This window comes from Micrasema longulum, unplaced genomic scaffold, assembly GCF_059751315.1.
Source record: "Micrasema longulum isolate JH-2025_06_02 unplaced genomic scaffold, ASM5975131v1 h1tg001694l, whole genome shotgun sequence".
Classification (NCBI taxonomy): Eukaryota; Metazoa; Arthropoda; class Insecta; order Trichoptera; family Brachycentridae; genus Micrasema; species Micrasema longulum.
In genome coordinates, this window is record NW_028278872.1 from 179045 (window position 1) to 202959 (window position 23915).

General features: G+C 31.5%; 1 protein-coding gene and 1 long non-coding RNA gene across 4 annotated transcripts in view; both read right to left on the reverse strand.

Annotated features, from left to right (window-relative positions):
* LOC148274294 (uncharacterized) overlaps positions 1–23915 on the reverse strand; it is a 155971-nt gene that overhangs the window by 15412 nt on the left and 116644 nt on the right. For 2 of the 3 annotated variants that reach the window (XR_015824333.1, XR_015824332.1), the window contains exon 3: positions 9497–9653. This is a non-coding gene — a long non-coding RNA (uncharacterized LOC148274294). Of the gene's footprint in view, positions 1–5719; positions 5757–9496; positions 9654–23915 lie in introns of those variants that run through there. The other variant, XR_015824334.1, reaches the window with a different exon arrangement.
* Positions 1863–22285, reverse strand: LOC148274295 (uncharacterized). Its single transcript, XM_088237339.1, has 2 exons — positions 22125–22285; positions 1863–3258 (listed from the first exon to the last, which is right to left on the reverse strand). The coding sequence occupies exon 2, from the start codon at positions 3100–3102 to the stop codon at positions 2749–2751; it is 354 nt and encodes a 117-aa protein (XP_088093465.1). The 5' UTR covers positions 3103–3258; positions 22125–22285; the 3' UTR covers positions 1863–2748.

Consider the following 23915-nt stretch of genomic DNA (forward strand, 5'->3'; position numbering starts at 1 on the left):
ATACCCTATTAATATTCGTAAATATCGTAATTTTTGTTTCTGGCTAATAGTGCCACAAAATGGTGATGGCAGTAGATAAATAAAAAATACTCCCGCCAAGAAATGTGAACGTTTAATATTTAAACTCGTTGACCATCGCTAAACTGGAGTTAGCGACGTGGATTGAATTACCGTACCCCCGCTACACATTCAGAATCAACCCACTGAATTGCTAAGAGGGGCGAGATTGTGTGTACAAATAGTCACGTGATTTCGAAGGAGTCATATAGGTGCGACGGGGAGGCTGGTTTGATGGAGAGACAAGTGTGAGTTAGAAGGGGAAGAAGAGATTACAGTTTACGACGTAGTAAAAGTAATCAACAAGAGACTGTAATACTTGTCGTGTTACATAGATGATTAACTTATTCATGGCAATCTTGTACTTTTACGTCAGTGTGACAAACAGCTAGTGAAACCTATATTTGGATGACAGAAAACCACTTGGAGTGGGGAATACGGATTTTTATCCCTTTAAAAGAGGTTTTTTTTATCTCTGTTCAAATATCTATCAATATTTTTTTTCGCTAAAATATTACGTATTTTTTTTTTTAATACCTGCCAAACATACCTCACACGAAGGCATCACCAAATTACAAATAATATTGATATTACTACAATAATATTTTCCTTCTGTAGTGCCGTTCATATATGTTTTACAAAATTGAAAAAATATATTCAATCCTTACTATATGTATATCGTTCACAGTTCACAGTCAGTTCACAGAGTAAAGTATTTATAAATGAATTGCAAGAATTTCTTAGATGTACTGTTTTTTTTGGAAATGTTGAATTTTTTATTTGTTCTTTTGAGTTTATTTTTGTTTCTTATATCTTATGTGGTCAGCCTCGTGGTGTAGTGTCGGGAATTTGCCTCACATGCAAGAGGTCTCGGGTTTGATTCGCGACATGGTTGACGTGAAATATTTATTTAAAAAATAATCATTAAATAAAAAAACTGACATTTTGTTCGTACTTTCCCTAGCAAGATTATCATGTCAGAATTTGTGTTTGGTTAAGATGGTCAGAAAACAAATTACCCTTTCTCAGATATTTCGTAATGTTTATGTTGGTTGCCGCTGTCTTTCACAAAAGCAGATCACTAAGAATTAGCAAAGTTGTCGTTAATTAAAAGTTTTTCAAAGCGTTATTTTTACGACTCTCTTGTTTAAAATAACGTCGCTAAGAGCCTGCGGTCACCAAATCTCCTTATTTAAACTCGGTTCTATAAGATGGCTGAATTAAGTAGGTTCTACTTAACAAAAGGTTATTAGAAAGAACATTTTCAGTCTTTTGACTTCCTCTTGCAAGCTTTTATTAAAAGTTTTATAAATTTCACGTAAGAAACAAAGCAATTTTCTGATATAATAATCCTATTACGAATAGAAGACATTTAAAAAAAAACCGAGTTGTGGTTACTTGGCAAGTGTCACTGACATTCGAATCAGGGGTCTTGTGTTAAAACCTCACTCTACCGCAACTTGGTTCCCATTTTCTGATAGCGAGTTATTTATTTAACTTTTTGTACATAACGTTAATTGTACATGGGTTTACGGCCAAATGGCATTTTTTACTACTAACTAATAGAAAAAATGTTTTATTTTTATAATTAAAGTTAAAACATATTCAATAGAAAATAAAGATTAAAAAAGTTAAAGATATATAAAAATATAAATAAATGTATTTGTATATTTATTTATATACGGCGTTTCTTCCATTTACATATATGTGGTATAAAGAGTGCTTAAAAATAAAAATATAAAAAAATCGAGTATGAAATATTAATATACTCGTACTGTATATATTATAAATCACTTGAAATACATATATATTTTAAAGAAACTATACAATAACAAAATACATTATACAATTAAATTATAACTATTCCAACCCAATCTCCTGAAGATGATTTTCTCTTTTTGATAAAAATATGTTGTTAAATATCCTTAAATCGATACTATTACTTAATGGGAAAAAGGAAAAAAGAGGAAAGAAGGTGAGATTAAGGAAGAGAAAGGAGATGTTTCTTCAGACGTGATTTAAACAGAGATTCTGTTAAAACTCATTAAAAATTCAAGCATTAGATCTTCACAAATGTTGTGTCCGTTTTTTTTATTTATTTAAAAATGAGCAAAAAAAGTTTTTAAAAAATGGTGAAGGTACGTCATTTGCAAGAAATTTTTATGCTCTGCGAGATACTGTATTTGCTTTTACGTTACACATATTATTTTATTTAATTACAACCCTCCAAAATGGAATGTCAAGGAGACGAAAGTGAGCATTTTCGACGCATCGTCTTCTAATTGCGTTTATTCGAAGGAATAAAACTCTCGCGATATTTGCGCAGTTCAAGGTGAAGATGCTATGAACTATTGACTAATTTGTTGTAAAATAATGTAGGAGAATGAATTATTGGCAAATTTGTTGTAAAATAATGTAGTAGAAAATGTCATTGACTATTTTGTTGTATAATAATGTAGGAGAATTCATTTCAATTTATTTTTATTTATTTATTAAAAACAGTATACGTGCATAAGTTGATTAGAGAGGCACAGTTTATAGTGACACAACCAGGAACAATCTTTGCCTGTGAATTATTGACTGATTTGTTGTAAAATAATTAAGGAAAAATACATTATTGAATAATTTATTGTCTTCATATGTAAAAAAACGGAAACAACTTAAGTTGACACATAATATTTATTTACTTACTTAACGCATCTGGCTGGAACAAACCCAGTCGCTCGAATATGCGGCGAGAGATATCGTCTTGTCATTTGCAACAATAAGGTCCCCAAGAGTGTAGCCTTCTCCCATCAGCGTGTATAGCAATAGGTGTCTCTCGTCCTGGGTTGCGCCGCAGTGACGCAGGATATCACCAGATATGTATCCTTTGGAGCTCACGTAGAGAGAACATGTGAGCTTGAACTGAAGATTTTGAGTTTTGTTTGCCGAATCAGCTGGGTTTTTAAGAACCCTAGTATATCCAGAACCCCGTATAACTCGTTGGTTCGGACCAGGGTTGAGAGTATCTCGGAGTCCGCCCAAGGCGAAAAATTCTCTCATATTAGAGAGGGTTCATAAAAATATCTGAGGTATCTCACCATGAGTAAGTATGGTAGTTATACTTGGCCCTATCTCACTGCATTCCTCTTGGGCAAGCTTGAAACCAATAGTTTCCAACTTAGAAGTGATGGGTTCACACTGACTTATTGTTTCAGACTGAAAATAGGTTTTATCGAGAACTTGGTCATTTTAGAGAGTTTCAAGTTTTATTTTCCTGATGCTTATCTCCGATAGTGTCAGCACAAACTGTTCTATCTTCCAGTTTTAAGAATCAACCTGCCTCTGGCTATGCCGATTGGAAGAGCAGTCAGACAGCTGAACAGAATTACTTTGGAGATCGTCATCTTTTACATCAGTGAAATTATGTTTAAGAGGCAAATACTCTGGCTATTGAAAAGTATTTTACATTAAGAATGTCGAATCATTGTTCAAGGGTTTGATATGTCTTCCCAATAAAACGGCTTAAATATTTAATGTTGTTTTGGTAAAATAAATACATTTGAATTCAAAGTTTAATTCTTTTTGCATTAAGGAACGCCCTCTCTTAGTCTGTTGAGGGTGATCCGTAGAAGGTAAGTGATATAAGCGATGTCTAAGAAAACCGGTTACCCGGTAAAACAATTCTGTGATTTCAAATTGGTTGTGCGTAGATTAGTGCGTTGATTCGGAATATAAAACAAGAGTTTCTTATACTTAAAACAACAGACTAAAAATTGAACTTAGTTATGCAGAAAGCAGCCAGTCCACAATTTCTAAAAAATGAGATATTGTTTTTTTCAGATGCAGTAAAGTCGATTCTATGTTCTGCTAAAAAAGGCAGACCGTTTTTATGCAATTAAATTGTAATAATCACCTTCTGAAAAAAGAGTCTATCACAAAAACAGCATTTCTCGTTTTGCAAAAAACACCCTCATCACTAGAAAAGTCTGACGGTACTTTAAAAATTATTAAAACTGGTCAAATACGTATTAAGATTCTTGTTTATAATGTAAAAAAACTAATGTATTCATTGTTTATCATTTGTCAAAATCAAAAACTGTCGTGAAAATTTGATTATTCACTCGTTTCATAAAGGTGCTATTATCTCAGTTTCACTTTTCTAGGGCTGGCTGCTTTCTGCATAACAACGTTTAAGTAAGAGTTTCTTTTTCGTTCCCTGAATTTCGAATTACTTCGGATAGTGAACATTAAATATGCTTTATTCAAAGATTGTTCGATAATCTCCCGAAAATCATAATTCACACGGAAAATCTTTTAATGCAAATTAATAAAAAGGTCTGAAAAAATACCCCCCTATTACCCTATAAGAAACGTTAAATTAATATTAAATGTATTTTAATTACATGTATATTCGTAAAACAAACCTTTTTTAAAAACGTTCCTTTAATTATGATTTATTAAAAATGTTCATCGTTTTGAGGTTGGCATTTATTTTATTAAAAGCCTATTGAAAATATGAGAGAGAAATAAGTAAGTTTGGAAGTCGAATTAATTTCCGACATAACTGCCACTTTAATAAAACAAACACCTAGATGTAAACATAATGTCGCTAAGTTCTATCCCATTAACAAATAAGAGTATCTAGGCGTCAGACACAGATCATATGCGTTAGAAAGTTACCACTCTAAAAAAATAATTTAGTCATTATATTTTTCCTTCTGTTTTAATATCTTTCCGAGTGTATGCATCGAGACGTTAAAAGAGCCGGCTTTATACAGACAATCGTTAAGCGTACCGTCTAGGTGATTTCCAAAAGTCATGCAAAATTCATGTTCAAGCGAGCATTTTTTGCTTGAATTGGGATTTATCGGAGTTTATAATCGCTTTGAAGTGAGCTGTTTTTGTTACAGAAGCCTATTTAAAATATACACGATAACTATTTTAAATGTTAATGACGTAAGGAACGCGGACTAATTGTTTGCGGTCATTCATTTGGCTTGTTTCGATCATATGATGTCGATATGACAAGTAGGTAGAACATACCGAGGTAAGATACAGATAGTACAGAAATTAATGATACCGTCTCAATATATACAGATGAAGATAGCGTTCATAATCGAGGCACAGGGCCCCGATTACGATGGGAAGTTAATGGAGTTTTTGATCGAAATTATGTAAGAAAATGTGTTTATTTGTTACTCCAAATTTTGATGTAAATTTACATATTTTCATATGAAAAATTCGATTATACTTTGTAGATAATTAAAAATATTTCTGTTAGATTTCCATTGTAATCAGGGCTTGGAATCGAAAGGAATTATTGCCCCTTTGCAATCCAAACAACCGTGCGCCGTGTCACATCTATCAGAAAACGGTTCTAGACAGACTTATTACTTTATTGATAAAACCAAGAAGTTGAAGAGATTATGTTTTATTCTGATTTTTTAAATTTCATTTATTAAAAGAAAACAACAGCCATTACAACGAAAAAATCAATATTTACAAATAAACCAAAATTATAAGCCAATTATAGTTTTCTATACATTACTAAATACAATGTCAAAAAAAGCAGAAAAAAAACGCACCGTACGTAAAATAGCCACTCCAATCATTCCACACGTAAAAAATAAATAAAATATTGCACTAATAAAAAAAAAAATTTAAAAAATTTGTTTACTCGAACTTAAAAATCCTTTCGCCGGCGGATCCATACGGAGTAACCCCAGATCAGCCGTCCCTTTTTTCTTCTTTCAAACAAGAGAAAATAATTACAATATTAAAGTTTACAAAAAATAAAATATAAGGTAGGTACAGTTAGATTAAATTATAATTTTTATTTTCAATTAGGGTTCTAGCATTTTCTTTACATTTGTTTAAAGTGAGGAAATATATATCGATTTCAGTAAAAAACGTGTTAGTTAACATTTAGAATTCTGAGAAAAAGTGCATTCTTGTTATTATTCGTGCTTGAAATACCATCATGAAACAGATTTGTTTACAATACCATGAATGTGTTTACGATAGGACAGTGAAGTAAGTATACGAATATCCTTTATTGAAAAACCATTCCAATCTGGTAGTAGCCAGCATGAATCATTAATCAGTATTTACAAAAAATATATATCTTGTTTGAACTGTTAATAATAATATAACGAAATAAAAGATTGGTGTCATAAGTCATAATAAATCATTTGCGCGTTATAAACAAAGAACGTTTGTTTTGCATTTACGCACGTTTAAAGTAAATAGTGTTACTAACCGAAATGACAAATTTAACAAGTGTTGTTCTTACATATTAAAGTTTAAAATTCCATTTGGCGATTTTACACCAAATTGTTCAGGATCATATTAGTAGATTACATAAGATATGTGCCAAATGCCAAATGACGTCAGAAAAACATTAAAAATAAAATACATCAATTTGTCGACAAATAAAAGCATTGTATTCTATATTATATTGATTTATATGGGTAAACGGTGACATAGAACTCTGAGCATCTTCATAATTTTATGTTCGCTCCTTAGTTGGAGCATGCGGTGTCCACAAAGAGCCTCCATGCATCTGTATCGGTTGCCAGCTCCTGTGCGTTTTCTCAAGTCAGGTTCGCATCCCGTAGTTCTGACGAACAGTCATCAGTGGACGTTTAGGACGTCGAGAACCTGATGCCTAGTAAAGTTGGCAAGCGTGGTTAAGCCAACCGTATCGCCTCCGGTTGATGGCAGTTGTCACCGGAGTTTGCTGCGTCCATTATCTTATTACTTCATTCCTCACAAAGTCAAACCACCGCACACCCAAGACTCTTCTGAGACACCTATTATCAAAACTCAGTATTCTGCTGTTTTGGACCCTAGTGAGGTGCCACGATTTGCATCCGTGGAGAAGAATAGGTGTTATGCAGGCGTTAGAATTAGATCAGATCGTCAGATTTAGCATTTTAGTCAAGATAAAATAGTCATCTTTATTTCCGTATCCACACTCAGTGGTGCATAGGGTAATGCATTGATACTCTAATTGCGTGGTATCTAAAATATTTTGAGTATTCAAATGCATATAGTACATCGACTCAGCTCCCAGCTATACACGAAAGCTAAATCTCATTGACATTATTCTTAGCCTTTTTGAAAAATAAATCTACTTTCCAAACACGCATAACATACACACCATATTCCATATACACTGAACCACACTTTACTTACTGTAGCAGCATATTATTTTGATCAAACCAAGAAAATTTATACAAACAAATTGACATATGTCTTTGCTTCTCCCCCTTGCAAACAGCAAACGTTTCAGTGCATCGCTCTACAGTTTAATAGTATTTTATATGTTGGTCAGTTTTCACATGTGTTTTTGGGTTTTTGGTAGCTTTTCTCCAAGGATAACCACAAAAAACCAGACTTGTGCTTTACATTAAAATTATATACTTAACCCCTTTCAACTCTCCGCTATACCAACAAGCTAACGCGTAACAAGAATTTAGATCAGAGTTGTTCAACGTGTCACACCAAGAGCAACGCGATGTCATATAGCATCCTTTTGCAACAGTATTTTACGAAAGAATGCATGGAACAGTTTTATAAACACTAATAATAATCACAATGACATTTTTTAAATGCCGTTTTTATAGCATTTTAGATAGAGTATTCCTGGTGTGCCCCTCTGGAACTCGCGGATTTTTTTCACTGTCAGGCTTGTAAAGAATAAACAAATAAATATATGATGTTGTGTACGTGCTGCGTTAAGTTTATGTTCTGCAATGCTTTATATGTTTTATACCAACATAGTACGACAAAAAATATGAAAATAAATAAATACAACAAATTTAAATAAAAATTCAAACTGAAGTGAGACTTGCGTCTTCATAATGAAAATGAAATAATAAATAAAAAATTACATGAATCGCATTCTTAAATAATGACACTCTTCACCATTCTGACCGTTTTTTACACTCATATTTCTTAAATTCTCCCTAGAATGCCTAGACTTTCATATTACTGTCTCAAAAACGTTCTCTATTTCTGTCGCGATACATTTCTCGATAACCTAGAAACAAGAGATGGAATCCATCTAATCCAATCGATTTCATTTTTATCAGGCGAATCGGGCAAACTGTTTTTTTTTTTTTTTTAAATATTGGAATATCGACCAACAGTTTCGCTGCACCGTGTTCGGTAATTAAACAAATATACGCACACTTGTCTAGGGCGTGTAAACATGTAGATTCAGATGAATATTTTGCAAGTGTGTTGTGATTTTATACTTGTATGTAAGCCTGTCCAATTTCACAGAAAACAGAAGCCTCTTTGTGTGGTGGTAATACACGAATCTAATCGATTGATTCACCATCCCCTATATGAAGATAAACCAATTAAAGGGTTTACTGGTTGACGAGGGTGCAAGCATTAGCTACAATCTAATTAATTGAGCTTTTAGACTATTTTATAATTTGTATTATAGATCGGATTTGCAAGGGATATGTGGGACGTCAAAACATTAAAAAAAAATCGGGGACAGGTATCATGGTAACAAATTAACGATCGATAAAAATATTTTGCTACGGTGTTTTTATTGGTGCTCAGACAAACGAAAAATGCATGAATAAAATCAGAACCCTGGACGAACTCGGCCTCTTTATTTGGTGGTTGACGAGTTCACCTTCCATTCTGAAGGTGGGTTCGATTCTTGGTAAGACGGACGTGAAATATTGATTTTAAAGGCTTTTTCAACTGCAATATTTCATTGTTTCTGGACTGGCGTCTAAAGAGTAAGACTAATCACCTTACCTCCATGTTAGAGATCATCGAATATTGCATTTGGTTAGCCAATGCAGTCTCTTATGCACCACTGGGTGCAGAAAGATGAATGATGAATTTCAAACAGATTTTCAAAGTTTTGTAATCACTTCATCGAACTGATCTTGTCCAATCAATTAGATCACAGTCAGTAAACAATTCAGTTTTTTTATCTCTTCATTTCAAAAAAGCCAAAAGTATGTAATTAATATGGAATTAGAACTCTCAAATATTTAGTACCTAGAATTTTATATTTATTACCAAAAGGACTTAAATTTAACTTACATTAGCAAAACAAGAGAGTGGCTACTCGATCAAGAGTTTGTATATGAATAGTAGCTTAGATGTAAATATTTTATTTTTTCATATATTTTCTTGTATAAATACAAATTTATTTATTATTATTTGTATTAACACGTTTATTCTGATCTTTCCGGCTGTTAATTTTTATCTGTTGTTCATTGTTTTTATAAATGTAAATAATATTATTAAGTTAGTATAAATATAATCTTCACCAACAAGCTACGGCTTGGTAGGATTTTAGTTTAAGTAAAAATATAACAAGTGATTTATTTTTTTTAAAATGTAAAAATGTATAATTATACTATTAAATTAAATAAATAAAAATAAAAAAGATACGTATTATGTACTTCTGGATCACCTTCTTTTAGCATAAAGATGCCAAGGATACCAGGTTACAGGGAGCTCCTTCAGGCAGCTTTTCTCTTTCAGCAACGAGTAATAATTTTTCTTTGTATGCGGGCACCTCTAAGGAGACTTAAGTCCTCAGATATGGTGTGCGGCATGTCGTGGGCAAGCTGTTAAATATAAATACATTAAAATTTGGATAAAACTATAACAAGGATTCTAATTTTTGTGGGATAATTAATATAGCGCTGTTTTTGTGAAAATCACCTCAAGGGCGTTGTACAGTAAATAAATATCTTAGCACGTCTTATAGCTACAGAACTTATTGAGGGTTGGAATTTTTGTTCCTCGTTTCCAATTATGATATATTTCAATAACATATAGGAGATAGATAATAACACGTCTTGCAGCTACAAATCACAAGGACCATAAGAATTCCAGGTACCATTTATTGGGTGTTAGCATAAGTTTTGCCCGTTTTTTTTCAAATGAAGAGAACAATAGGAAACAAGAAAATAAAAATTTTAACAAATTAGTCAATAATGTATTTTCCTTCATTACTTAAAAACAAATTAATCAATAATTAATAGCATCTTCACCGCACACTGTGCAAATATCGCCAGCAGTTTTATTTCTTCGATTGAACGCAAATAGATGGCGATGTGTCGAAAATGCATTTCGTGTACTTGACATTCCACTTTGAAGGCTTGTAATCAAATAAAATAATAAATACAACGTAAAAGCGAACACAACATCTTGTAGAACAGAAAATTTCCTTTCGTATGACGTATAAACCTTTAACATTTGGTTTTATCTTTGGTGCTCATCTGTCGGCCTCGCGATGATTACATCAAGGCAAATGCGCTGACCATTAGGTCAGCGCATTTGCCTACCATGTGAGAGGCCTCGGGTTCGCTTCCCGACATAGTTGAAATGAAATATTTATTTCAATGGGTGTTTTCACCCTAGAATATTTCATGGTCCCTGGACTGGTACCTGAAGCGTAAGCGATCATCTTACCCTCATGGAACAAAAATGATCAAGATACGCTGCAATTGATGTACCAATGCAGTGTTCTATGCACCATTAGACGCGGAAAGGGAATGATGATACATAAGAGTGGATCTAAGTTATCAGTAGAAAATTACAGACTTGTAGCTGTTCTTTCTGCACCAGCGAAGATATTTGAAATTGTCATATGTAGAATCGTCACTTCCCGAGTAGAGCCATTTATTATTGATGGACAACATGGGTTCAGGAAAGGCCGCTCGGTTGAAATAATCTGATGTTTTTTACGAACTACGTCACGGAAGCTCTGGATGCAGGACATCAGGTAGACTGTTCATATAATGACTTAGCCAAGGCTTTTGATACTGTCGACCATGATGTCTTATTAATAAGCTATATGAGATCGGTTTCTCGGATGGTATGTTAAAATTAATGGCGAGCTACCTCCAAAATAGAAATCGATACGTCTCCTACGGTCTATTCGCGTCAGAGTGTATCCATACTTTCTCGGGTGTCCCGCAAGGCTCTAACCCGGGTCCACTGTTTTTCTCAATTTTTATTAATAATATTGAAAATCTAATTTTGAACTCGTGTTTTCTGTGGTTTGCGGATGACTTAAAACTATTCTTAAAGGTGACAACTTCTGACGATTTTTATTTTTATCAATTTGACGACGATCAAGATACGCTGCGATTGGTGTACCAATGTAATGCCCAATGCACCATTAAGTGCGGAAAGGGAATGAAGAAAAAATAATGATGCTCATTATTTAATTTGAAAAAAATACGAACACCACTTATGTTAACACCGGATTAATACATTCTTCTTTAAATTGACGGTGAAGTAAACTGAAGATAGATTACAACACGTCTTGCAGCTATTGAGCGCATGGACGGTTGGAACTCTAGATTATTATACTGGTAAATAAAATAATACAAAATAGCTTCATGGTTAATGTAAGTTATAGTTTTTTTTTTTTTATTCTTTGGTGGTATGATGGTGAAGTATAAAATATGCGTACGTTCGTGTGCATATGCATGTGTATAGATGACATAGTATGTGTATTCTGTATTTGTGTTTATTCTTAATAATTACCCATGTATGTGTGCAGGTACGGGTATATATATTTATGGATATGGATGAGGATATGATATGGATATAGACTTAGATATATGTAGATTTAAATATAGATATTGATGTGGATTTGTTATGAAATAATGTTTTTAATAAAATGCTTTGTGCCTATTAAATATGTACACACTTCTTTTTGAAATTTTGGTACTCCGGTTTTGTATTTATGTTTTATCTTATAATTGCGTTATCATTCACTTATTTTTTGCTTTTTTTACATTTTTCTAAATATTTTTTTGAAAGCATAAATTAAATGTACGTTTTTTCGCTTCTTATATTTAAGTAAGTAGTGTTATCATATGATTTAATGTAAAGGATCTTTACCGACAAGCCATATTAATTGGCTTGGTGAGTACTGTAAAAAAATAAATTTTCATCAATATTTTAAAAAAATATAAAAATGTAATATTGTATGTAAATAATAAATAAAATAAAAATAAATAAAATAAAAATAAATAAAATAAAAATAAATACAATAAATAAATAAAAAAACATCCATAGAAAACATAAACGTTAACGATGTTTTTTTCACCACATTTTTTACTTAATTTTCATAAACTTAATTGGTGTTTTTACGTTTTAAAATATTTGTATTTAATATTATATATGCATGACTGAATGTTTTCCGAATAAAAATATATAAATGAAAAAGATTTTTAAAAATAAAAAATCATACTGGTTCGTTTTTGCGTCTAAACTTGTGTACAGAAAGCCGACACCCTTGTATCAATTCATGTTTTATGGGGTGCTTAAACACGCTTTTTACACTTTGGGCAAAGACATCGAAAAAAGTAATAAAGCAACATTACGGCCTCATATACACGCCGCATCGTCAGACCTAATCATATGCCAAGGAAAATAACCACTTAAAACAAAACTGAATCACCTTCATTTCATATTGACCGTAAAGCTACAATGTGAGTAACCACGTCTTGGCATAAAACTTTTATTTCACGCGCTGTAAGCCGAGAGGGGTGTTTATTGTAGGGCCCGTAAACAAACAATCACGTCGTTTATCAGGGGGGTAAGCAGAGAGGATAGAACGCCACATCACTCTTACATTTTATTTGCTAAAAATTATATATCCAAACACTTTTTTTTAAATAAACAAAAAAAAGTTTAACAATTAAATCGGGTTGCCGTCTCGTGTCTAGTGTCGCGGACTCACGGATCAGAGGTCCGTTCTACCACAACTTGGTTCCCATTTTCTAATAGTGAGTTATTTACAACGCGTTGAAAATGGCCCCAAAAATTGAAATATTTGGGTAAATCATAAGAACGCAAATATTTCTTTAAAAATAAAAAAAACAGTATGTATTTTATCATCATTCCCTTTCCACCGGGGCACTGCATTGGTACACCACTCGCAGCGTATCTTGAACATTTTCAATAAAAAAGACAATAATCTCAATTTTGGCATTTTTGAAAATGGTCACTTTTACTTGTATAACCACGATATGTTTATTCAAACAAGGCAGAATAGGAAATGTTAGACAGTGTGTAAAATGATAACTTAAACTAGCCAATGACAGGTCGCAAACCAAGTCTATGTAGATATATTCCCTTCAATGGTGCTCTACCTCTGTTTAAAATTATCTTGGAAATACGGATTTTAAATGCTTGACCATCCCTGGAAACGTTTTCGTTGGCCAAATTCAAAGAGGTAAATTTTCAAATGAGATTCAAAGTAGTTTTCATTCTTATTGGCTTTTCAAAGTGTACGATTTTGATGTTTTTACGCGTAACGACCTCTGTTAAGTGTTGGTCCAATCTTTTTTACAATACGTTTCATTTTATTTGTCACTATAGAAATTCTGGCTCGATACTGGCGCGGACCAAAATACAAATGGAATAAAAAGACACGACACAAAAACTTTACGAAATGTGTATTTTGAATATGTAGTAGCATTTGTTAACTAGTACTAAATTTATTGTCTGTGTCCGGGTGAATGAAGAACACCGTTGAAAAATACAAACAGGATTCTGGACGAGCGTTCTCAAAGTAAAGGCTAATCTCAAGTTGAACATGGTTGTGGTCTTGGAGCTGGTGTATGAAGTTCGAACCCGGCTCTACCACAACTACTGACTTCTATTTTCTTATATTGAGTTATTTACAACTTCAACAATGTTTGATTATGTCCAAATGCTTGCAGACTGGCTGGATCCAGCTAGTCTGCAAGTATTTGGACATAATCAAACATTGATGAATTACTGGTAAAAGAAGAAGTAAATAAAAATTGGAAAATTGATAAAGGTTTCAGCTCTTTTACTTCACAGAAGTCAACAGATGGAAGAGTTGAGGAAATGTGGATGTTCAAACATAGGTAGAATGGTGAATGTTACACAGTGTGTAAAGTGGCCACTTAAACCAGCCAATGACAGGTCATAAGCCCTGTAAATGCCTAGACTTTCATATTTCCTTCTCAAAAATGTTTTCCCTCTCAGTTGAAATAAATTCAAATATTTACAACTCGTTTAAAGTAAGGCCAAAATTTAAATCTCAAAGAACTTTCCCGGGGGGGTAATATTTTTTTCGGACGAAAAGTAGTATATGATACTTCTTAGATTTTCGGCTATTCCTATGCAAAAATTACGCTTATCGGTGGCTCCGTTGTGACGTGAAAGAAACACAAACGAACAAATAAATACACTTTCGAATTTATAATATTAGTATAGATATTCTCGAAGTCAAGATTATTATTTTTATCAATTTACTGTTTGTTAGGTAGCTTGCTGTAAGCAATTTTAAAGGGTTTCGGGTCTAGAAATATTACATTTATTATCCATGTATGTATAACCATAAACTGAATTTGTTTATTTATTTCACAAAAAACTTTTTTTTTTTCAGTTTGAACGGTATAAACAGTATGAACACTGATTCGATTAATTGATTTATTATTATTATTATTCATTAATATCATTAATATGATATTAATGAATAATATGAAAGTCATCATCATTTCCTTTCCACACTAAATGGTGCATAGGGCACTGCATTGGTACACCAATCGCAGCGTATCTTGATCTTTTTTGTTGCACGACAGTAAGATTATCAGTCTTACGCTTCAGGTCCAGGGACTAAATGTTTCATTTCAACCAGGTCAAGAATCGAACCCGAGACCTCTTGCATGGTAGGCAAACGTGCTGGCCATTACACCACGAGTCGGATCTGTTAAAAGAATAATTGTTAGTACACTATTAATTCTTTGTATATCTTCACAGATAAGTTCTAATATAGAGTTCGCATGATTGAAGGTGAATAGTGATATAAACAAAAAAAAACATTTATTTAAATAATATACAGTATTGTATGAGCAAAAAAAGGGCAGCTTTTAATAAGATCTGGGAGTGCAACTAGGATTAGCATTCAACAGTATGAAGGCTGTATGTAGATCAAATGATAGAATATAACAAACCGTCTATATCAGTAATGGCAAACCTTTTTAAGAAGTAGGTGAAATTTTGTTAATTATTTTTTTTAGTACTAGCTCGTGAGTCACCAAATCAGTGGCGTCACCTTTCCAAAAAGGGAGATGGAGGATGGTTAAAAAAACTTTTTTGGTTTTCACTTTAAATCTTCTCAAGTTTTAATTTTGTTTTACAACTTTCAATTTTGCAAGCGAAGTGCAAAAAATAAAAGTCGACGTCAAAAAAAATAAAAATATGTACAGGTGCAGTGATACGATAGAAAATCATCTAGTCAATATCCACTTGGACAAAATAAATGGATAAAATAAAACATTTCTGGCATTAGCCACATTTCGAAGGATAGAGTCCACTTGAATGATTCATGTAATGAATCGGCACTCTTGTATATTAAGAATTGGTTTAGTGAAATTTCCGATTTTAAAAAAATTTACCCAATTTATTATTCATTTGCTCATTTTTTTGTTAAATTATGTACAGGCCACGTATTCTGTACAATTATTGAGTTTTATTTTATATATCTGTCATTATCGACTTTTTTTATAAGCTTACATTTATAAAAATAAAGTTTTTAATTTTTTTAAATTATATTTCTTGTAATACGTAATACTTTATACTGTTATATTTTTTATTTTAAAGGGCACTTTCACCGTCTAATAAATTAATAAATACATAGTTTATAAAGCGCTAGTTTTACGAAATTTACCTCAAGTGTGCAGTACAACTATCCGAACTCGTCTTGCAGCTACAGAGCGCACGGACGGTGAGAAATCTTGTCCCATTTACATAATAATTCATTAATAATTATAAAAGAAACAAAAATATAAATTTAAAAACTTACCGGTAATATTAAAATTTGAAGTAAAAATAAAAACTAGAAAATAAACCGTTCATAATGAAAAATTAAACATCAAAACAAATTAGAAAACATACCGATAATAATAAAAATTGTAGTATTAATATAAATTATAAAATATGGCATTTATAATTTAAAAATTAAATGTTAATTTAAAACAATAAAACTAATAACAATAAGAAAATTAAAACAAGTGTAAAAAGCAAAATTGTCGAAATGCGATCCCTCGGGCAAATGTGTGGTAAAACTATGTAGATGTGTAAAGGGGTGCTGCGTTGGTTTGGACATGTAGAGTGAATGGACAGCGAAAGAACAACTAAAAGGATCTACGATGCAAATGTTGATGGCACGATCGAGTCCGAGAAAGACATGGCACGATAAAGTCCACCAAATACTAGAAGATGGACAAGTCGAAAATAGGAATAATCGGCGTGCGTGCATGAGAAGATGTTTGAATGTAGAAGAAGCGAGGTCTGTATGCGAAGAGAGAGAGAGAGATGTGGCGTTCTATTATCTCTGCCTACCCTTATAGGGAAACGGCGTGATGGTTTGTTGAAAAATAATATATTAATAAAAAGCATAAGAAGATATTTGACATTTAAAACCAGAGCAATTTTTGGTCAAATAAATCATTTATAGGATATAAAATGTCTAATTCTTATTTATCTGTTCAACACTCCTTTCTTCTTTTATTTTTTTCTGTCCCATATAACACGAGCTTTACTTGGGAGCGCATGCAATTGAGAATTGAACTAACGTCATATCTCTCATATTATTCGAGTAACAACAGTTAGTATTAGCACATAACCCCTTATTAAAACAAGCACGAATATAGTGCCTACTGTGTAAAAAGTAATAACTTATTGTCATTACAATAATATGTGTTTAGTTTCGACCGATAATGAACAAATATTTAACTTAGTTCTTCCCAAAGAATTTTATTTACCCGTTACAAAGATCCTAAAACTTCAAAATGTTTATTTCTTACAAATGGTTGAGGTTTAAGGAACAATCAAAAACCCTGTTTTAAAAAATCATAAATATATACCATAAATATTGTGAAGCAATGAAATAGGAGTGTAAAAATCCAAAATGAATCATTTCATTCATTAGAACAAATATTCGATATTTTCAATACAAATTCTGTTCATGTAATAATGAATTTATTTTTAAATGTAATATTAATTTAACTTTGTTTCCTGGAAAACGTGATTTTTGATTTCTTTATTTAACATGTTAGACATAATTTAAATTGTACATTGGTGGATTTACTGACAAATGGCAACTTCTTCCAACCAACTGATGATGATGATTTCACTAAATAAATGTATCATTTAGTTAATTTAAGTTTTTTTTTTTTTTATTGTTCAAAAAACTTATATTTTTTTTAAATACTAAAGTTGTATTTTTTTTTTTTAATTATTAATATCAAGTTATTCTCAACTTTACTGTGTTATATTTATATTTAGAACATAAGATTTTCTAATGGTTATTGTTATATTTTATTTAGAGGTGTTATGTTTCTTTTTAACTTTTTGTTTTTTGTATTATATGTTCACTAAATGTTTTAGTTTTAAATATTCAATTATTTCATACTATGTAATAAATGTTTATTGTGCACTGCTGTGATTATTTCTGTAAATTATTATTTTTTGTAAAAGGTTCTTCAAACCGTTGATGTATAAATAAATAAATAAATTTCATGAATGCTCCGATTCGAGTTAAATTAAAAAAAAAAAAAGATTTTAACTATTATTGAATGCAAATGGAGACTGGATTATATGCGTATGTAATGTACTTAATTATTAATTTAACATTTACGCACGTAAATCACCCACATAAAATTATAAATATTGTATATACCAGAAATTGCCAATGTAAAATGCACATGTAAATTGGACGGGCTTTTTTATTTACATGGTTTATACGAGCTTACACTAAAATTGAGCCACTTAGTAAACTTGGCTTTCCTTTTATACAAACGGCGGGGTCGGCAATTTAGAGTAATAGTGAGTTGATTAAATACCTCATTAGTGTATGAAAATTTTGATAATATTGGATTGAGTTTGGATGGATGTGTCAAAAACGTAAAAATTAACACCCTAGTAATATTAAAATAGGATTTACTTGAAACGCGTTTGTTTTTAAACGGTGTGCCAACAACGTTGTGAGTATTAACAGATTATTTAAAACGGTGAAGTCTTCTTGTTCCTTTAAAATGTTCATTTTTTCAATCATAATTTTTTCAATTTAAATGACGTTTACGTCACTTTTTAAACACCACAGAAATTATTGTTTGTCTTCCTCCTGGCTGTATATCCTATTTACTTGAGGTCAGCCTTCCTAGTCTTCAACCTCCACGTCGGTCTGTCGTGGATTGTCCCTTCTGCTTAACCCGGCGTCAATGAACCTGGGTGTGAGACACCCGGCACATTTTTCAACTATCACTATTTATATAATTGACAGCGTCGCATCTCCTCCCATTCAGTAGCTGAAGTAAAAAAACCGACGTATCAATAGCTTACTTTGTTTTAGTAGTGCCTTGCGCGTGTGCTGAGATAGGAGACCTCAAAATGAAAGATATACCCAAGAATTTTTTTTCTATGCAATGTCCAGTATTTTGTTCATTTTTCTATTGTTTTACCGACGTATATTATTTCTGAAACATGGAGTTTTTATTTGAATCCTCTTTTTTTCAACCGTAATTTTGCTTAAGCCGGGTTTTGGTCCCGTGGTAGTATTGTGGACCCACGGACCAATGGTCCTAGATTCAAATTCCACTCTACCACAACTTGATTTTTATTTTTCCTACTCAAGTTATTTACGATTTTTAGAAAATGGTCTGAAAATTCAAACATTTGAGTTAATAACAGGAACCCAAGTTTTCATATTTTTATCAAAAAAAATCTCAGTTTATTTCGATTTTAAAAAAAAATGTTTTTCGAAGAAAGTTCTTTCGTTTTTTTTTCATGTACCTTTTAATTAAAAAAATGTCCAATTGAATTAGATTTTTTTTTTATATTCTAAAAAAAAATGTACATTGTAGTTTATCCATCCAAGAAATGTATATAAAAAAATATATAAATTATATTTTTTAATTACGGGTGTCTTACACCCGGTTCATTCACTGCGTAGTGTAAAATAGGTTCATTGACGCCGGGTTTTCCAGTTTTTTGAGATTTTTCTCAATTGCCTGACTCCAAGTCTGTACCTTTTTCTATCTTTTGGTCCTTCTTCCAAGTTCAGTCAGGTGTTCCTTCATCACGTCGCATTACATTTTCCTTATTTTTTCGTCTATAGCGACAACCTTAAACTTCCACGAAAATATTAATTCCTGACTGTCAATGCGCGTGACTCCACCGGTCCTCGGACATTTTGGACATCTCGGTGACATATAACTTATTTAATCCAACCGTTTATCAGCCTAACATTCAGACTGACATTCAAACCTAACTTTCAGACCAGAGAAAAAAATAAACTATATTAAAGTTTTATTTTTTATTTTTATCGAATTATTATCAATATTAAAAAGTAAACATTGTAACAGATGATCTATGTTTTATTTATATGAATAAATGTGCGAAGACTAACAAACGTAATTGACTGAAAATAAAAAAGTCAAGAACAAATACCGACATTTTTTTCACCTAATAAATGTAATTTACTTTATTTATTCAGATGTAAATATATTTATTTTAATAAATCTATTTACATTTTTTTAAGCAAACAGGTATGTAATATTTTAATATAAATATACACAGCACAGAAAATTCATAAATGTATTCAAATGTATATTTAATATTCTCTTAACACTCTCTTAGCAGAAATCAAAATTTAATATAGTTCAATAATTGACGTTTTGAGAATCGTGGAAATATTTTTATGTAAACATGTTTGCAGAATGAAACACATAACTTTAAAAACTTGTTTCCAAAAATAAATATTCTGCATCTTTGTTGTAATATTTAGATATAAATGACTCCCTATGGGGTTAATTCCATTTCGTATCTACATAAATTTGGACAAACTTAAAATATATTGCCGACTAAATCAGCTGTATCAATAAAAAAGAAAATATTTTTTTCAAAATTCAGACATTGCCTAACTCTCACCCACATCAACAAAGGTTTCAGCTCTTTTACTTGCCAAAAAGTAAGGAGATGGAAAAATTAAGAAAATGTGGATGTTTAAACATAAGCAGAATAGTAAATGTTACAATGTGTGTAAAGTGTCCACTGAAATCAGTCAACAACAGGTTTTAAGCCCAGTTAGTGCCAAGACATCTATTTATTTATATACGGCATTTCTGCCATTTACATGTATGTGGTATAAAGAGTGCTTAAAAATAAAAATATAAAAAAATCGAGTATGAAATATTAATATGCTCGTACTATGCACATTATAAATTACTTGAAATAAATATATATTTAAAAAAAAATATTCAATAACAAAATACATTAATCAATCAAATTATAACTATTTCAACCCAATCTCCCGAAGTTGATTTGCTCTTTTTGATAAAAATATGTTGGTCACTTTATTTTTTAAGTTAGGCAGAGATAAACTAAATATATCAAAATATGATGCATATTCATTCTCGGTATTCTGTTATCTAAAAATAGGTGTAAAACCGTCTCTGTTGTAATATGTTGATTTTAATGACTCTCTAAGGGGTTAAATCCAGTACTTGTTTAGAAAAATTTGGACAAACTCAAATAATTGCTGATGAAACACGGTGAAATAAAAAATAAAAAATGTTTTTAGACGTTGCCTAGTATTCAGCCAGATGAATCTCATCCACATCAATAAAGTTTTTTTCTTTCACTAAAAGTTAACAGATGGGAGAGTTGAGAAAATGTCAATGTTAAAACATGGGCAGAATAGTAAATGCTACGCAGTGTGTAAAGTAGCCACTTAAATCACAGTGCACCCTTCTTTTAAATGTTTTATAGACAATAGTTGCTTGCTAAGTAAAATATAATTAAATTAAATTATTGTTGATATTTTAACCTATTGTAATCCAGGCCCAAGATATAAAATGATAAAACAATGGATTGTATCGGAGTAGTCAATGGAAAATATAATTTATAATATATAACGTGACTAATACCCATTGAATTTTGGATACTGACATTATTATTCCTGTCTCCATACGGGAGTACCTAGTGAGACAGGTAATTAGAAAATAAAATAGGTCATGTAATTAGGTTATAGCAATAAATAACAAAAAGCTTGTTATCTATAAATAATTAGTAAAACAATATATTAAAACTCAGATATTAAAAATGTCATTTCGCATCATTCCAATAGAAACAATATTACTGATGATTTAACTGTTAATTCTATACGGATAGTTATAATATCTCCGGTAGATACAGTGACTGAAAATTTTATAATTACCTTGGAAATACAAAATGCCTTTTCTGGCATGCTCTGCGCGCCTGTTATAGGCATTTAATTAAAAAATCCTTTCAAAAACCCAGATAAAATAAGTCAATTCAAAATAACTATATTTTTACTGTAATTCAATCAAACATAATCACCTTCTGAAAATAGTGTCGATCTCAAAAACGGAATTTCTCAATTTGCAGAAAACACGTACATTTCTAAAAAAGTCTTACGGTACTTGAAAACTACTACGAAAACTGATCAAATACGTAATTATATACTTGTATGAAATATAAAAAAACGAATAAATGAATTGTTTATCATTTGTCAAAGTCAAAAACATTCTAACTGTTTGATTTTGATTATTCGCTCTTTCCACAAACATGCTATTATCTCAGTTTCACTTTTTTATGGCTGATTGCTTTCTGCATAACTACGTTCATTTTGAAACGCTTAAGTCACACGTTTCCATAAAAAAATACATTGCAAGTCATTTAAAGTTTTGGCTCACGGCGCGCTGAGGCGTTTTAAAATAATTCCCTTAATATTTGTCAGTTCGGAGAAATACGTCCGTTTGAATTATACATAAAAAAAAAAATAAGGCAAGATGTGAGACTGTGTAAGTACATTAAATACCTAGCGTCGGCAGCCCGCTTGTTTGTGTATTGGATCTTTAAAAAGGCAGCTAGAATTTTCTAATCGTAATGAAAAAAACTATATCCATTTGCTGTGACAATTTATAGGCAAAATATTCAAAGCGCATTCATTAAATATTTATTGCTCATATAAAATTTATGCTCGCTATTTGTTAAGTATTGAAATAATATATTACCGACGTACAGAAGATACATTATTTAAACTTTTGAAAACACACACTAACAATCATTTGAAACAGGTGAACTAACACGACTCACTGTTCTCAGATTCAATATTTGTTTTCAAGCACAAATAAGTTCCCACATTCGGACGATTTTTCAAGAAGTCCGCAAAAGTGATCGCAGATCTAAGATCGATTGAATCAATAATTAAGATCATATGTTTTGTCAACTTTCATCAATTATTGTTTCGATCAGGGCCGCATTGCCGCTATAGGTATTGGTGGAATTTTAAAAGCTGGCGCGTGCGCTATACTCACACATACGCATTGTGTAGTATCCGTAAATAAGCCCATGGTATGACATCGCACGGCATACGCATTATGAAAATAATCTCTGTCTCTCTCGCGCTCAGACGCGCTTATGAGCGTGACATAGACAACTATCGCTTTATTAGTTGCTAATGAAATGGTAATATAACATACACAGGATGCTTCTACGTTCGTCTGAATTTCGCTGCGATTCTTAATAGTAAAAACATAATAATATGTATTCGATGTATAGGTAATAAGTTATTATATAGTGCTGGCGCTTTCGCAAAACTTAAACAAAAACATTTTTACTGTACAGAATATTGATTTTTAAAATCTTGATATTATATATTGTTATATTAAATGTTTTTAAAATCTCTTTTGGATTAGAGCGAAAAAAAACAATTACTTTAAAAAATGACATATATTTACGCGTATTTATTTTTAAACAAGCATGTTTTTTATTTAATATTTAGTGTTCATTATAATAATAATAAACAGTAAATCAAAATGCACAGTGCAAATTCTATCGGAGAAAATATGTATACGCACTTATTCAAAAACAATAAATCTTGTTATTTATATAAGTACTTAAAACAGTCTATATAATTTCGCATTAGTTATAAGTAAATGACTAAAAAAATAAACATTCTCAAATTTAAAGTGCCAATAAAGTGTAAGTGTAAATGAACCCAAAAAAAAAAAAAATTACTCGTGTAATAAAATAATATTCTACATTTTCTTAAGCCTTTGTATTTTTTTCATTTACACAATAATTAAAAAAAATATTCCACATTTGGTTCAAATTTAATTCAATCTTTTTTAAATCAACACCTATAGATTTTAAATGCGTTAGTATGCGTTTTTTGAAGGCGTCACTTAACCAGTACACTAGGTCTCAGGGGCGAATCATCCATATAATCGATTATGCGCAGCTTACCATTATATTTTACTATCTAATTTGTCGCACGTTTGACTGCATTCGTCTAATATTAACGTAAAAAAATAAACAATTGAGCTGGAATGTTGCATACTCGGTGTCCATTCAGACCAAAATGGACACCGAGTCATCGGAACAGTACGCACCATCCCTCGGTTACAGCAGTTCCAGGAAAGGGCAAGCAGCCTCTCGGCCACATGTTCGGCTATGATACCTACTGTCTACAATAGCTACTCTTCGGGTATCTTTCTTTGTTTCGTTAACCATAATGTTGGAACAGTGCTTTATTTATTTATTGTTTATTTTTTTGGATGAACACTTGACAAATTATCTACTCTTCTTAATCTTTTTTTTTTAAATTTAATGATTTAATTTTAACTTGCTAGAATTCCACTCGTCTATTCGCTTTATAGCTGCAGAACAATAGGTAATCATGCTTCAATATGTATATGCTACCAACCGTAAACGTTGTAAATGGGGTCTAGAATTTCAACAATCCATACGTTCAGTAGCTGCAAGACTTGTTTTAATCTAACTCCTATTTTTAAAAATTAGTT

Bases quoted from the DNA above. Each gene is read 5' to 3' on its own strand.
- LOC148274295 (XM_088237339.1), bottom strand. From the start codon at position 3,102: ATGAGAGAATTTTTCGCCTTGGGCGGACTCCGAGATACTCTCAACCCT.